Below are 17,831 nucleotides of genomic sequence, written 5' to 3'. Positions count from 1 at the left end.
AGTGGTAGCAGCAGGGGTAGTAGTGGGGTCCAAGTGCCAGGTGGGCATTTTTGTGCCCTACTCCTGAAGCTTGAGGCTGTTGTGTGCACATTCATGCGATAGCCCTGGGCTTTGGGGGGGGGAGGGGTGGTGATAGCAGCAGGGCCTGGATTCCAGGCATGCATTTTTACTTTGCATTCTCTGCTTCTGTTTGCAGTACACTGTATTCACATAGGGGATCTTTTAATATCGAACAGCAATAATAGATTATGAGGTATTCTGAGCAAATAACAAAGTGGATAGTTATTGTGCAATAGAAGGGCCAATTCCAACTCATCCTTACTGCTATATGCGGTTGCTTGAAAGTGCTATGCTCAGATACCCTGTATGCTACCAGGTTCTCTTTCTCTCTTCCCAACATAATAAATTAAAATTATCCTGGTAGTTAAATGAACATTATATATCTTTTTCTGTCTAGGGGGTTATATTTCTTACTGTAGCTTTTCTGGTAAACATGCTTTTCCCTTGCATATTAGCTAATTAATTCTTCTGTCCTGTTGCATAATTTCCCCCTAGAATTTGGTACTACATGTATATTGTTGAATTGAGACAAGGGTTTATCTTGTTCAGCATTCTGTCTTCAGAAATGTCCAGTCAAATGTCTCTGGAGCATCTCTAGTAAAGAACAAAGGTGACATCCTTTCACTGTTGTTTGTTCTAAGCACCTGGTATTTTAATGGTGGTATTCTGCTTCTGATATGGATGCTCATTAAACAGCATAGATAGCAATATCTATGTTGGAAATATGAAAGTGAGTAATATATATAGTTGGCAGATGAAAGATTAGAGAACAATAACAAGCTTAAAATGGAAGAGCTGTGTTGATTACTTACGCATTAGTTTGAAACTTGCAAAAACCTTGCACAAAGAGCTCGTTTTCTCCACTTGTTTGGGATAATTCTCCCCTTCATTTTTCTCTCTATGACCCAAAACACATAGGCCAAAAGAAGTGGCTTCTGGCCACTTTGTGTGCATGGCATTTATATGACACATGCCCCAAAGCAGGTGGAAGCTGCTTTGAGGCCACCAAAGATGGCCTGGAGCCACTGCAAAAGGTAGCCATTTAAATCCGGCTCCTGGTGGTGACTCGTTTGGGACCGTGGCAGTGGCCCGCTTTGAAAGTGGACTGTGCAGTTGCTGCCGTTCCGACACGATCATGATGCAATCACAGCCAGAGTGGCCTTTGGGCTCTCCTGGCGGGTCTTTTGCTTCATTCCCTATGTTGCTGTGTACAGTGTTCACCAGGTCCTCCTTCTATTGAGGCTTTTAGGAGAGTAAAGAAAAATGAAGATGGAATGGGATATAAGAGGGAAATTATTTTATGAAACTACATTCCCTTTGTGCAAACTTGGATGCAGCCCTATATTAACAATAGCTATTGATGGGATATAGATAAATATTTTGGAATATTTGAAACAGGGTGTGAGATGGTTTTTACCTATACAAGATACATACTTTTACATCCTTTTTTCAAGATTTCCTATGCAACCTAAACCTTTCCAGTCTTTTTTTTAGAAGGATGTTTGCAGAGCTATCAAGTGAGAAAAGGTCATCTTAGAAGAAGACAAAGGAACTTTCTTGTAATATCATTTCAGGAGATTAATCATATTCAAGAGTATACAGTAGATGGGCATATAGTCTATCTAATATTCTTTAGCAATATCTGTTGGAAAATCATATTATACTTTCTTATTCCTGAAAGTTTGAAGAAAAAACCATGATGTTAGTGGGGTGGTTTAGATGTGTTTGCAATGCAAATCTTTCATGTTTGTCTGAAAAGATAAACTGTGTATTAAGATCTGCCTTTTCTTTCTTTATTATAGTTGGAGATCCCCTGATTATCTAAGTTCCTACAGCTGCCTCTTCTGATATTGAAGCTGGGAGAAAAGGACCTCTGAACCAACATGTAGCTGATGTCTCCTGTGCCATGAAATGTGCTGCTTCTAGCCAAGGTCTTTCAAACTTTTCAGACCTTTCAGCAGTGGATGAATAATTCCAGGGATTTTAATTTTTGGGGTGGTGAATGAGTTTTGTCAACTAAAATTCAAATTGGATCTTACGTAGTGTTGGTTAAACTGAAGAACCATGAGTAGTAATTTAGGCAAAGAAAAAGACTGTAAGGAGAAAGACTCCAAAGTGTCTTCAGCAAAAGAAAGGGAGAAAGAGGCAAAGGCCTCTGGTGGTTTTGGGAAGGAGAGCAAAGAGAAAGAACCTAAGACCAAAGGGAAAGAAGCCAAAGATGGGAAGAAGGATGCCAGCAGCGCACAGCCAGGTGTGGCTTTTTCAGTGGACAATACAATAAAACGACCTAATCCAACTCAAGCTGCTCGTAAAAAATCCAGCAATGCCGAAGTGATCAAAGAGCTAAACAAATGTCGGGAAGAAAATTCAGTGCGCTTGGACTTGGCCAAGAGGTCTATACACCTGCTCCCATCATCTGTCAAAGAGTTAACTCAGTTGACGGAACTTTATTTATATGGAAACAAACTGCAGTCGCTACCACCTGAGGTGGGCTGTCTTGTGAATTTGGTGACACTGGCCCTGAGTGAGAATTCTCTCACCAGCCTTCCTGACTCTCTTGATAACTTGAAGCAACTTCGCATGGTTGATCTGCGGCATAACAAACTCAGAGAAATCCCTCCAGTGGTGTACAGGCTAACTTCCCTTACCACGCTTTATCTACGCTTTAATCGTATCACAGCTGTGGAAAAGGATATTAAAAACTTGTCTATGCTCACCATGCTAAGCATACGGGAGAACAAAATAAAGCAACTACCTGCAGAGATTGGTAAGATCTTTATTTCCAAATTCTGTACTACAGCTTCTGTGTGGGTGAGAATGGAAAAACAAACACATCATCATTGTTTAGATGCCTCACGTCTGTCACTGGTGACATTTTTGCATATTCTGGTTTTAACAGCGATTGTAGACTATAGAATGAGAAAGTACTACTGTATTAACTTAGTTACATGCAATCATTTAGTTGTTAAGGTGTAGGACTGCATTTTATATTATGATTCCATCTACAGCGCACCTGTGTTTTACACAGGCACGCCATATGCGGCTTTCAGCATACACTGAAAGCCGTGCCAGAAGAGCCTGTTGCGTGCCCTGGAAGAACTAATGGGGTGCGCGCCTATGGCGCACCACCACATGCCACAAGCAGAAAGCCCATTATTTCCCATGAGGCTTCAGCATACGCTGATTTCCTCTTATGTGGAGGGATCCGGAACAGATCCCCACGTAAGGGGAGGGCGCACTGTACATTGCAGTTAATTAATTGTTTTACTTTTTTTCAACCATTGTCCCAGTAATTTTTTCTGCTAATTGGAATTGTGAAATGGGCTTCATTGTGCACAGGACAGTTTCTCAGCTGCAAACCATAGATTCCATAGAGCCCTGTACACCTAGTAAGGAGCAGAATCTGCAAATAAAAGAACTAATTAGGTATTGTTTTCATTCCAGTGTGAAAAGAGTAATTAGTTAGCATTATAGTTACATTCTTCTGAAAGACAATTCATTTCTTGAAAGTATATTGATACTATGTGTATGAAAAATGGTAAATGCTATAAACTGTTGCCCTGTGATAGAGTGAGCACCATTCCATAATAATAATAATAATAATAATAATAATAATAATAATAATAATAATAATTTATTTATTTATAGCCCACCTCTCCTTTCGGATTAAGGCGGGTTCCAAACAAAAAACAAATATCAATCACAAGTACAAAGTCATAAAATCACAATCCTTATTCCCTACAAAACCAACAAATTAACCAGTCTACAAAACACTTTAGGTTAAAATTCCAATCTAAATTCCAATTATAAAACAGGCAGGTAGTAGTAGCGGCTATAAACAGATGGAGGGGCAGTCTAATTAGTTGTTGAAATCAGTCAGGGAAAGCCATTAACACTCACATCAGAGCATGGAACGTAGCACAACCCAGTGTTAGAGCCACATGATATTCCTCCTTCACCATTTAGTGAAAACTCATCCCTGTAAATATGAAAGTAACTAGAAGTTGTGTTAGCCTTTAGAAGAATTGATCTCTCATTAATTTGCAGTCATAAAGTACAGGATGATTGAAAAAGAATGGTGCAGAACTGAAGACCTGTAGCTTTACTTTTGCATCATCCTTTTTGAAGCACCCTGTACAGTGCCTTATACACTTTGGCTTTTTCAACTGTTGTTGTATTACAACGTGAAATTGAAATGGATTGATTAGCTTTGTTACCATCTGAGGTACGCAAGATGTTTGAAGATATTTTTATTGTGGCACAAAAGGTAAATTAAAAAGTTAATTATTTATCCCTTAGTCAATATTTTTAGAAGAATATTTGGCAACAGTTACAACTGAGACTCTTTTGATTACATTTCAGTCAGTTTTGCACATAGGGATCCTGCAGTTTTTCCATTCTTCTTGGCAAAATTGCACCAGTTCTATCAGGTTGGAAGTATTCGTTGGTTCATCCATTGATGAATAGCAGTTTTCATGTCTTGCTACAGATTCTCAGTCAGATTGCTGTCTAAGCTTTGATGGGGGTATTTGAGAGATTCAGATCCTTATTTTAAAATTAGTTCAGTGTTACTTTGGCCATATGTTTAGAGTCACTGATTTGTTAGAAGGTAAACTTCTGTCTCAGTTCCAGGTTCCTTCCAGAGTACCTTTTTGCAAACTGCTTTTGATACAGCTTTGTTTTATCAAAGGCTTTCTTGTTGCCACTCTTCCATAAAATAGCTTTCTGGAGTATCTGGGTGATACTTGTCCCATGGATGGTATCTCTCCTCTGAGCTGCAGATCTTGTCACTTCCTTCAGAGTTACCATTGGCCTCTTGAATGCTTCTCATGCCCACCTTATCTGGTTATTTGCATTTTGCTGGACAGCCTTTTCTAGGCAGTCACCTTGTTTGTATATTTAACAGTACCTGTTGGGTTAGCTGAAATTTAATGTACATGTCCATTGTTTTCTGAAAGTAAGACTCCATGGGGGTAAAATTAAAATGTGAGAATCATTATGAAGTGTAAAAGTCCACCCAGGTAGAGTCAGTACAACTTAAATATTTTCTTAACAAATGAGCAGCTGAGACATTCATCTGTTTTTTGTGGTCTTCAAGAAATCCATTTCAGCAGTCTTCTTTCCTTAACATAGTTATATTATTCCTAACTTTTTAATCAGCAAGCTTGATGTCTTGATTCATAGAACATAAAGATAACTAACACTTCAAAAATGTCCCACACAGGCAGGTGTGCTCCTTTGCAGCCCATCTTGATTTTCTCTGGTACAGTGATCAAACAGAGTGTGACACAGCACTCCATCAGTAAATTCTCGTAGTAATTTCCATTATTGCGAGCTCTCCAAAAACATATTCCTGATGACTACATAAACTGCAGATGGAGGATGCTAGTTCAGACAATTTATGCCTTCAGACATTCCCTTTACCCAGGGCCACTTGTCAATGGTTGAGACAATTTTCAGTTCACCTTTAATTAGGATTAGATGTGTGTATTCTGTCTTCAAAAAACAACAACCTGAAATCTTTCTGCAAAAAACACCAGTATTTCATGTCGATACTATCGAGTATCATTTGGAAATTAGTCGACTTTCCTAGACTTAGCGGCTCAATGGACTTCCCCTTTGGAGTGGCCTCTAGCCTCCCCTTTCCCCGCCAGATTGGGATTGCAGCAACTGCATGCCGTGGCCCTGATCTGGTCTTTCCACAGTGTAAAAAGAAGCCGCAAAAAAGCAGGTCCTTTTTGCGCCACAGAAAGGGCACTCTAGCACGTGTAAACACTGTGTTGAAGGCATGGCATGATGATGCCCACCATCTTGTCAGGCTGGTGGCATGGGGGCAGAGTTGAGGCGGCTGGTATGTGGTCACCATGCCCTTACACTACCCTGAGGCTGGCGTTTAGTGCCGGTCTGTTGAGGCTGTTAGTCTAATCTTCTAATTTCACAGCAGAGGTGTTTGTAATAAATATAGTATACAGTGGGCCCTTGCCTTACACGGGGGATCTGTTCCGCCCCCCCGCCCCGCGTAAGGCAAATTCCGTCTATGCTGGAGCCCCATTCATTTGAATGGGGCTCGTGTGCAGTGGCGCAGGAGCGTGCAGGGGTGCCATGGGCGCACGCCCTATTCATTTGAATGGGATGCGCTGCCCCTTGCGCTGCACACACTCCCCACAACTTGAGCGCGTATGCTCAAGTCCGCATAAAGCGTGCCCACCAGAGAATTAAACACAAATGGCTGAGTGTTAGGGTAAGTTAAATTGACAGCTGTAAAACTTAGGTAAGGTCATGCTGAATTCAGAGAAAAGGAAGGGGCATGAGACATTGACAGAAACTTGAATCATATTTAGGGATGCCATACCCCAGCTGCACCCAGGACAATCCCATTTTTGGCTGTACTGGGCCCGTCCCGTCCTGGTTGCCGCCAAATCCATCTCTTCCTCCTTCGTGCAGCTGCAGTTGCCTGGGCTGCAGCCAGCAGCAATTTGCGCTTGCCCCGCTTGCATGCCTGCATGCAGGGCTAAAAAAAGGAGCGCTTGTCCCCTTGAAGCTGGCTGGCCAATGGTAGAAGAGTGGGGGTGGGAGGAGGACTGGGAGGAGGAGGAAGACTGAGGGTAGGCCTCTGGGCCAGGGGGAGGGGAAAGCGCCCTTTCCTGGTGCCACATGGTGCCGAGGAGGAGGTGGGGAGGTGAGTGGCCATTTCAGGTCTGCCTTGTTTTTTGTTTTTTATTAATTTTTATTATTAAAAATATATAAGTCTGCCTTGTTGTTTTTATCAAAGTACCTTGACCAAGTACACATTTCTGAGAAGTACAGTTGGTGTAAGAAACTTGAAACCGAGGGCAAATCCACTTCTTGTTAAACCACCTTGACATGTTAAATATGCATAGCTATTTTAACCCATGTTAAGTGTTAAACCCAAAGGGTTTGGTTATGGAATAAGCCTCTGAAATATGCAAGAGGCCATGTTAAATAAAGCCATGTGCCCAAATGTGCTGTTGTGTGTGTTTTGGAATTGGGGGGTGGTGGTGTTTGGTCAGAAAGGGAAGTACATTTCTGCCATCTGTCAAGGAATAATGCCAAAATGTCCTCCATTTTGAGCATGCCTAAGAAACATGTGTTTATATTAATGCTTTTTTAAATTATTAATTTTTTTTCACGTGTCCTCCATTTGTGGGTAAATTTTGTCCTACATTTGTCCTTTTTTTTTTTTTTTTTGGTTTTTTTTTACATTTGTCCTGGTTTGTAGGTTGACAGTTATGGCAACCCTAATCATATTGATCTTAACTGATTTGGCCTTGCTGGCTCTGTTATGAATAGTTAGCATTTCTTCAGTAGCATTTTGAACTCCTTTGAAAGTGCTCTTTGGAATTTCTAGTAGGTTAATTTTCCAGTAGGATGGTGGTGATGCCAATGATGATGATGATGATGATGGCAGGAGGACTTTAGATGTGATACAGGATTGCTGGTCAGTGCTCCACATAAAATAGAAAGCAGCAAGATTGCATGCAAGGCTCCAGGTGGGGAAAATGAGGAAAAGGTGGTTCTGGTGTTTTACTAATTATTGGCACCAGTAGTGTTGCTTTTGCTGTCTCCTAAACCCAGCATGTTATGTCGAAAATCCGTATCTCCTTTCCCACTGGAAGAGAGAGAGAGGAGTACTGTGCCACTGAGTTTTGGCAGAGGCAGCAGAAATGAGAGACACGCCCAGCTTTTGCCATCTCCAAACTCCAGCATGACATAAGGTCCATATTTTTTAGCATGTGCAAAGGGCAGGGGACAGGGAAAAGTGATCACCAGAAATTATAACTGACTTTAAACCTATCTGGAACCCCCAAAATTAGATTATTTTATTTGTGTAGTTGTCAACAGCTGAAATGAAAGATCATTTAGTGTGATGGTACTTTCAAAAACCAGAAAAAAATTGATGATGATATACTGATTTTAATATTTTTCATTGTCTGATTTTTTTAAACATGCCTTCTAACATTTGAAATTCTTTAATATATCTGTAAATTAGTTGCTACTTTTACTTACCTATATCGCCTAATAAAGAAATGCCACTGCTGTTAAAAATACATGTTGCCACTAAATTTGACAGCTTTGTGTCACTACTAAACTTTTAGTGCAGTCATAGTGCTCAAGAAGATGCTGAAGTCATGTCAGATCTACTTCTTAGTGTATTAGTGAGAATAATTGCAGTTAAATTGGGAAAGGACTCTTTTCAAGGGTAAGCAAATATTTTTACAATCAAATGCTAATCAAAGTATTTTAAAAATGGCTAATACTCATAATGTCCTTTTTCTTGCACAGCCTAGTGAAAGTACACTGCTCTTCCCTCTGTCATCTGGTGGCGGATTTATCACGATGTAAAGGATTTTAGAAATTTCAATCTGCTTAAGGGTTGAGAGCCGAGCATGCCAAGAGAATTAATTCAGTTGGGAAAGGCTGGCTGTATAATGTTTGCTACATGATTATTTTTCTTCAAGTAAATTGTAGCAGGAGAAAATTATAAGTCATGGATGCTTCCTGTATCTCTTTTTAGCACTATAAAGATACAGACCATAACTGTGGTAAAGAAGAAGCTTTTTCTTTCTGTGGAATGTAGCCTGCTTGTAAAGGTACCATATTTTCTTTTAAAATTTTGGATATAGGCCATATTATCTGTTCTCACACTTATGGCTGAGATCTAGTCATTTAAGTGAACTGAATCTGCTCAGCCTGGAAGAAGTGAGTAGTATTGTTTTCTTTGGCCCAAAACAGACAGGCCAATTAGAGTGGCTTCCGGCTGCTTCGAGGGTGTGATGTTTATGTGATGCATGCCCCCCAAAACAGCCAGAAACTGCCGTGAGGCCAGTTAAAGAGGCCCAAAGCCACAGGCAAAAGGAGCTGATTAAATCCACTCCTGCCAGCAGCCTGTTTGGGATGGCGGCAGTGGCCCGCTTTGGGAACAGGCCATCTAGTCACCTCGATCCTGGGCTGATCAGGCCGGAGCGGCCAGAGGCCACTCATTCTGAGGCGTTTGCTTTGGCCCCTTTTCTCTGTGTCTTTAAAAATAGGGCCATTTTATTCTATACCACTCTGCCCAGGCAATGAAATCTACATATGAAGCTCATCTCCAGGTATTCACAGTATTGAGAAGAGAGCAGGTGGCACTCAGGGAATGAGCCTTCTCAGTGGTGGTCCTTTCAACTGAAATGCTCACCTCTGGAAGGTTCTGGTGGAGAACCTGGCACATATTGTGTTGTAGGTTTGATAGCCAATGAAGACCTTTTTATATCCCCAGGGTTTTTACATATTGCTAACTTTTAAAATCCTTTTACATTTCTATGAGATTTTGCTGATAAGTTTTATCCTTTGCTGCTGTTTTATTGTTCAGGGTTTAAAATGCTTTTCTGCATCATTCTGGGAATACTTGATCAACCATTGAAGCCTGAAATATAAATTGTACGGAGATCTGACTTTTTTCTTTTGATTATTTCACATTTTATTCCTTAATATTATGGAAGTATTAATTTTAATCTCTGATTTCAGAGATTTTATGTGTGCTTGGATGTTTAGCATTAAAAGTGGTCTTTCCTAAAGTGTTTTATATAACAAAAGAGATGCCTGGTTTTTGTGTCACTTGAACACTCTTGCAGTGATCATCATTTTTGTTTATAAGTTGTAATTAGGAGAAATGTATAAATGAATTTTATTTAATTTTCACCTTGACCAAAGATAGAAGACTTAACCATTTCTACTTAAACTCTTTTTATGTGCATAGACCTAAAATCTAATCTCTGAATCTGTTTTGAATTTAAATATTATTAATATATAACCAATAGTAAAAGCACAGCCATGTGACATATATTGATGACACAGTTCTAAGTAATAAAATATCTTCTGGATCAGATAGTTTTAAAATTCTTTTGCATACAAAGTTATAGGTAGAACAGAAACCAGTATAATTGAAAGTAAAAGTAAGAAATGAAAAATGCAAATTCTGTGGGGTGAATTCAGACACCATGTAGTTATTATTCTTATTATCATTTATTACTATTATCACAATAGTGTTTGTAATTTGTCAGTTAGTACTGTACTTGTGGTTTGAATAGGGTAGGAAAGTCTGATAAAGAGAAATGGAAATGGAACATGGCACAAATACTCTCTTATATAAACATCTTTCTTTGGGACCAACTAGCAGTCTCACTGAGCAGAGTAAATCCAGATTTAGCATTGGAATGTTAGATTTGTAATATTAGCTGACCATGAAGGTCAAGCATGCTGTGAACATGAATTTTTAGACCAGTCTTTACTGACAGAGTGAATGATGCTATGTATTTTGGTGTACTTTCAGGTGAGTTGTGTAACCTCATAACACTGGATGTAGCACACAATCAGCTTGAACATCTTCCAAAGGAGATTGGAAACTGCACACAGATAACCAAACTTGATCTACAGCACAATGAACTCTTGGATCTTCCAGACAGTATAGGTAGGTAACAAAGTGGTTAAAACAACTATTTTCATTTCCTGGGCTAATGTCAAATTTGCATGAGGTGCCCATGTTCTTCACCAGTTACAATGTACACTTCAGACTGAGTTTTAAAATAGTTCACTTGGGCTAAATCTGCACTGTAGAAATAATGCAGTTTGACAACTACCATGGCTTAGTGATATGGAATTTTGGGATTTGTAGTTTGTTGTGGCTACAGAGCTCTCTGACATTTCTCATTGTTTACATATATGTAAATGGCTGAAATCACATGGTTTCATACTTTCACCTATTATTTATTTATCCATTTGTATCATGCTCTTTTCCCAGAACTCAGAGCAGCTCAACAATATTAAAAGAACAATACAACTAAAAACATAGAAAAGAAGTACATTGAAAAGGAATTAAATTATTCAAAACACTTTAAAATGAAACAACACCTCAAGCTTGTCATTTACAAACATTCCGTTTTAAAAGCCTATCTGAACAGGTAGGTCTTAGCTTGCCGGCAGAAGGCCAACAAGGAGGGAGTCAATCTGATCTCCTTGGAAGGGAGTTCACCTATATGGAATCTCTTCACTAGATTAGGTTCCAGAGATTGAAAAGTGTTTGCTTGCTATTCACTATCATTTACATAGTTTATATTACTTGAAAGTATGTGCCTGACCTGCTTACTTTTTTCCTTGTTGATGTGTGATTTTTGTGTGCTTAACAGGGTTGGAAAAAATCAGTTTTTTCAAATTATGCTATCCATCTGTATGAGCATACCTCACATCAGTTTTCTTTTTTTAAAATAATATTATCTAAAGTTTGATTTAAAAGTAGAAAGGGAGAGTAACATTTTTCTAACTAAATAAACAGAGCCCACTTTATTAATCTAGCTAAGTTGTCTCGGGCTAATAAAATTCAAAGCATTCAGAGTCATTGGATACTGTTGTACTGTTTTTGTGAAAACCAGGAGTGCACAATCTTGCAGCAAAGGCTGCATGGGCTTTCAAAACTCACACTCTTTCCTGTACTTATTCTCTCCCTGCCAGCGTCTGAATACACAGGGTGTGATGGAAGTGAAGGCATCTCCCTCATGCCCAATGATTTTTTTCTAAGATAGATGTTTCCCTGCTGCTGTTATTAGTGGGAAAACAGCAGTAGAAGCCAGAGATCACACAGAAAAGGTTTTGTTAGTTTTGGGATGTAATGCATTTGTATACTGGGCCATTGGTGATATGTCAGATATAAGTAACGTGTATAACCATAGTTATTAAAATCTGTAGAAGATGTGTTATGTATGTGCAGAACCAATTACATTGTTAATTACAGTGGGCCTTTTGTATACATGGGGGAATCTCTTCTGGACCCCTCCCCCCACATATGGCAAAAAACCGCGTGACCTCACGTCCTGTTGATTTCTATGGCTGCACACCATGGGCACATGTGCGATTTTAAGTCTCCGGGTTTGCCGTGTGCAGAAGCCTAAGTCTGCATATGGCAAGCCCACGTATGGAGCAGCCGGGATGTATAAAGAAGACATGATGAAATGAAGATAGTATATAAAAAAGAAATGTTTATAAAAGATGAAAAAACGTACGTGTTTGCTTGTTGAAACTTGCACAAGAATGTTGTGATGTTTTAACCCAAATGAACTATTGTTACTTAATTTATTTTAGAAATCATTTCGCATATGTTGTTTTGCCATTTATGTCATCCTTCAAGGTTCTACCTCTTTGCAACAGTGCTGAGAGTATTTTGCGTGACTGCATCTGAACCAGTTATCTAATCCTGACATAGGATCAGCTGAGAATATCAGTTCTCAGTAGTATGATAAAATAGAACCAGTTAACAGTATATCTTATCATATTCCAGATATCTTACAGGATGCACTTTGCATATTTCTAAATCAGGAGATCAATAGCTGACTTTAAAAGCATCCATACTAAGTTATAGGTTTTCAGTTTCATTTGTCTTTCTAGTGACATGTTGTGTAAGAATTTTTGAGGGAAAAGTGAGGAGTGATTCAGAGTTCAATATTTTATTTATTTCATACACAGTTGGTAGAAATCTTGGGGATAATGATGATAATTTTGATAAACAAGAGCTGCTTTATTTGCTCAGACTAACATTCATCTTGTTCAGGATATTGTTTCCAACAGTGGTTACACAGATAACCCTTGAAATGCATATACTGGACATAAACATAATATTCATTCCCTACAGGGCACCATTTGCTTGCTAGAGTCAAGGCTGCTCTGCACATGAAGGAGCTGTTGTGGTTGATGACAACTCTTAATTCTGTTTTTTTTTTCAAGCCATCTCAGCCAGTGTATGTTACTATTGCTCAGTACTGGATAATGTTGAATCTGTTCTGTATACAGATATACCTCAGTTGAAGTGCTTTTTTTTTCTCTTTTAGGTGGTAGTTGTGTTGGTGTGTGTGTGTGTGTGTGTGTGTGTGCGTGTGTGCGCGTGTGTGTGTAGTGTTGGGACATTTCTGCCTTTGGTACCAATTTTTCAATTGAATACCTAATGCCCAGGAATACATCTAATGTGTTACTACGTATTCAATGGAAAATTTGGTACCAGAGGTAGAAATGTCTCAACACCACAAAAAAATTGCAACACAACTACCACCCCAAAAGGGAAAAAAAAGCACTTCAACATATTTTAGCAAATCTTTCATTTCATGTGAAATGAAGCAACCAGGTCAGATGAGCCTTGTATAAGTAAACAAAACATGTTGAAAACATGTTGAACCTTCTACAGACTACCTGAAGGCTTCTTCCAAGATGCATCAAGGGATAATTTTTTCTTTCACCAGCCCCCCCCCCCCAAATTATGTTCATGTTGGCGATCAGCGATATAGGTCTGTGTTTATTTTTAACACGTTGAAGGTAGTTTAGTGAGGCAGACCTATCTGCTTCCCTATGTTTTCCCTCTATTTTGTTGTTCATGCAGGCTTAGTAAGTGATTCTGGAAGCAGCAGCTGTTGACCCTGCCTGTTGTAGGCAGGTACAAACAGTTACAGTATGATCACTTAGAGTGGCATCCCATTCTTTCCCAGTTCCAGCTTTATTGTATTGTTTTGTTCAGATATGCAGCTGCAACCCAACACTGGAAATCTGTGTTTCCCTATACAGTAACTCATACACCACCCTCCCCATGTTAATGCTGCTAAAAGACATCTTCCAGCTAGATAGAGGTTGGGGAAGAAAAGACGTCTGGGAAGGCACAAAAAGACTTTGTAAAAAAGAGCTCCTTTGTCAGAGGCATTATTAACTGAGGTACATCTGTATTGAATGTAGTTCAGAAATGCTAGTTATAGTTTAGTTCTTCATTTAGCTTTTAAGATGGCCCTTCAGGTCTCTTCCAATTCTATGATTCTGTGATTCTAAGTAAGTAGTGGCTTTATCTTTAGAATACAATTCATGCTGTGTTTAGTATTGGAAAGTGTAAATTTGGGGGCTACAGTACTCAAAAAGCATTGTATTTAGAATTCTTTTGTATTTTACTCAGTTGTGCACTCACTATCATGAACAATTTTCAATCACTTTTCATTGTCTTGTTTTGGCAGACTGTTGCTAATACTTATAAATATATTATTTTTCTGATATTTTTAATACCTAAAATCTTTTTTGAAAGTGGAACATGAAAGAGGTGAGGTATAGTTTCCTTTAATACCTTTAATATTTGCACATTGTCCTCATTATCTTTTCTTCGTCATCCATTTTGTGTCCATTTTTGCATTCATTCCTTGCTTTCTAAGCTATTACTATTCTCATAGGTATTCACTAAGTGCTTCTAGTGTCAGTGTTGTTTTTGTAGGTCAGGTAGCACCCCATAACTTTCTATTTTTTTTTATCATACTCATGAGATTATACTCATGTATTGAACAGAATGAAGACTGAACTTGTCTATCCTTGTATTGCTTATATGTTTTTCAAATCCTATTAACATCTGTGGGTGTTTGTGCACAGTAATTCACTGAGCACAGGACCATAGTCTTCATTATTAGTTCACTTGCTTGCTCTAAAAAGGAGAGGAGGTTTACTATCTTCTCCTTCTCTGAGTTGCTTGTAATAAAAAAGAAACTGTGTGAGTAAAGTCCAGTAATTTTAAAACAAACCCACGCAAGTACAATAGATGGATCTCATAAACTGCTCTGAGCAAAGCCTTGTCTTGGACAAAGGTTATGAGCATCACTGTAACCTTGGTACTTAGTCTATTTCTGGATTACTCATGCTGTGCTAGATGCCTAAGCGTAATTCTTTAGTTTGTATGAAGTGGTTCTCTGTCTTCAGGAGCAGCTTAGCCAGTTCTGCTTGTTCTGCCCTATGATGGCAGCTTCAAGATTTGCTGCTTTTTTGTTTGTTTGCCTACCTTGTAAAATATAGGATAACACAGTTGTTCTTGGGCATACACAAAAAGCTGTTAAAGAATCGTTTCTTTAATCAATCATTTCATGAATAATATCTAGAAAATCTTCAGTGCAGACACAGGTCCTTAGCTCAGCACCAGCACCAGACATTTATATTCATATCTAGATACATTTGTACTCAAGGATGTCACTAGCTTGGCTCCCTGTTGTGGTAACAAAATAGAGGGAGAAACTAGAATTGATGGGTCATTTATTATTGGGCATTCATAAAGATGAGAAGTTATTGGGCATTCTTGTTGCAAAATTGCTGTTGAATTTGTGGGGAAGATCCTGTTTTATATACACAGAAATGTATTGGGAACTTAGACACAAAATTTGCTAACAAGCTGTGAAGTTCTAGATGCTACTTTAGTTACCGTTAGACATTGGTAGTCAAAATGTGGCTTTGAGTAGACAAAAACATTCAAAATTGATGTGAGATAGTCTGTTAGCTTTTCAGATCAACAGATTTGAATGCTTAACTCATATATATCCCAAATTATATGAGTAATAACAACCAATAATAGAGTCTCAGGTTGCCCTTTCTGCTTCCTCAGTGGGATCAGTAAAAGAGTAAAGTGGTCTTCCCATGCTTCCCTTCCATTTCTTGCATATATGCAGTTAATTTATATCATTTATCTGTATATATGTATGTATACATGTGTCTACAGAGAGCCAGTGTGGTACAGCAGTTTGAACGTTGGACCATTATGACTGGAGACCAGGGTGCGAATCCCCCCTTGGCCATGGAAGCCCACTGGCTGTCACTGGGCAAATCACACACTCTCAACCACTGAGGAAGGCAATGGCAAACCTCCTCTGAATAAACTTTGTCAAGAAAACCCATTAGGGTTGGCACAAGTCAGAAACAACTTGAAGGCACATGACAACAACAGACATGTTATATATTCAGTGCTGATTCAGCTGCTTATTTGAGAATGATTGTGTTAATTGATAGGAACAAAGTCTGTCTTGCTTTGTGTAAAGTGTGGCATGCCCAAATGCATATGCACAGCTGTTGAGGTTTGGGTGTTTCAGCTGCTTTTGTCATCTAAGTCTACTCTTCAAATAAATGTCCACTTACCATATATATCCTTTCTTCTTCATGTAGTTATGATACAAACTTTCTTGTTTTAAGAGTGAGAATCTCATATATTCCCAGGACAGGGAAGGATGACATGGTGCATAAATATGGTGCAGAGACAGACAGTGATGTGAAGATTTGCATGTATGGTTTCTGTGCAAACCTCTTTTTTATTGGTTATAAATTACTGTGCTTGATAATAGAGTGCTGAACTACTTAGAAGAGAATGCATGTCAAAGCAAGTTATGAAGACTGGAAGCATATTTCTTCAGGCTGGCAGACTGAAACATAGTAGATAGTTTTGAACAAGATAGATTTGAAATGGGAAGTTCTGTTTGTTTGTTTTTAATTAGCAGGGTAGCAACATAATTTTAATGATTTCTTTGTAGTTAAATTAATATTGATTCTTTGTATGTTAATTTGAAAATAAATAAAACTTTCAATTAATTCATTAAGAATGGTGTTGCATAGGTCTGAAATATTTGCCTTATGGATTGTTTATCTTAGAGATGGTTTACTTTTCACCTGTGAATCTTGACCTGTGTTATTTTATGTCCTGTTTAGGTCTTTTTTGTTTTAGCAACAGCAGTGATTTTTAGCCAAAGTATAATTTTACATCTCGCAGGATGTTTTTAGATTGAACAGTATTTAGACATTCAGTAGCCAGTTCATAATCAACAGAAAGAAAGTAGTATTAAGAAAAACATTTTTACTTCGCAAGGTTGATCCTTTGCTGAATATGTTACAGTGCAAGAAACATACACTTGTTTTTACAGATGTCCAATTACAATCAAATAGAGTTGTATTTGAAGGACTGTATCACTCTTTATATGCCCATTAGAGCTCTAAGATCATCTGGAGAGGCCCTTTTTCTGTCCCATCACCTTCTCAGGTTCATTTAGTGGAAACAAGGGGGAGGTCATCTTGATGGCTGCTCCCAGACTTTGGAACTCTTTCCCCAAAGAGGCCAGGATAGCCTTGTCCTTGCTCTCCTTCTATCTGCAGGTCAAAACATTTTTGTTCCATTAGACATATTCAAACTGACTAGAGCTTTTAGTGCTATGTGATATGTGGTGTTGTTTTTAAGGTTTGTATGTAGTCTGTACGTAAGTTTTCCGTTAAGTAGTTCCTGGCATGCAGCTCATTTTGGAGGATAGTATATCCTCTGTTATTTTACCACTTTTGAAAGCTGTTAATATTTCCCCCTCCCTGCTTTTGTACAAATCCTTTTCCTTATAATCTAAAACATGTAAAGAATGGCCTAATGTACTGTAGTGCATAGTGGGAACTAATGTTTAAAAAGAAACTCATATGTATGCTTTTAGAAAACAGCTAGGAGGTTAGAGATTAAAACAAAATTAATGGCAGAAAATAATCACATCAAAATGAAACAGTGATGAATTTATCAATGTTTTGATGATTTCCACTGTTAAATCCTTTCAAAGTATGTTGGTGCTTTCATAGATAGCCTTGTGGAAAGTGTGTTTCCTTTCTGAAAAATATTCAAATGTATTATTCCATTGTTAATATAAATGCTGAAAGTTTCTAAATATGATAAAATCAATTTATTCTAATTTCTAATGTGAGTCTCTTTCAATATTTTTTTAAAGGAAATCTATCCAGTCTGAAAAGTCTTGGTTTGAGATATAACCGGCTCTCAGCTATACCCAGGTCACTAGCACAGTGCAGTAAACTTGATGAACTAAATTTGGAGAACAACATTATTTCTACTTTACCAGAGGTAAGGAACCTTACAGTTTGAAAAGAGTTCCTGAAGAACCAAAGAAAACAAAAACATTTCAGTGAGAAAG

The 17,831-nt window shown here is 38.4% G+C and overlaps 1 protein-coding gene across 2 annotated transcripts in view; it reads left to right on the top strand.

Moving 5' to 3' along the window:
- Positions 1 to 17,831, top strand: part of SHOC2 (SHOC2 leucine rich repeat scaffold protein) — a 71,027-nt gene that overhangs the window by 34,363 nt on the left and 18,833 nt on the right. For both annotated transcript variants that reach the window (XM_042458614.1, XM_042458613.1), the window contains exons 2-4: positions 1,863 to 2,827; positions 10,391 to 10,528; positions 17,631 to 17,761. In XM_042458614.1, coding sequence (XP_042314548.1) covers positions 2,125 to 2,827; positions 10,391 to 10,528; positions 17,631 to 17,761 — 972 coding nt within the window. In that variant the 5' untranslated portion in view covers positions 1,863 to 2,124. The remainder of the gene's footprint in view (positions 1 to 1,862; positions 2,828 to 10,390; positions 10,529 to 17,630; positions 17,762 to 17,831) is intronic.

This window comes from Sceloporus undulatus, chromosome 3, assembly GCF_019175285.1.
Source record: "Sceloporus undulatus isolate JIND9_A2432 ecotype Alabama chromosome 3, SceUnd_v1.1, whole genome shotgun sequence".
Lineage (NCBI taxonomy): Eukaryota > Metazoa > Chordata > Lepidosauria > Squamata > Phrynosomatidae > Sceloporus > Sceloporus undulatus.
This window is presented reverse-complemented; position numbering and strand designations above follow the sequence as displayed.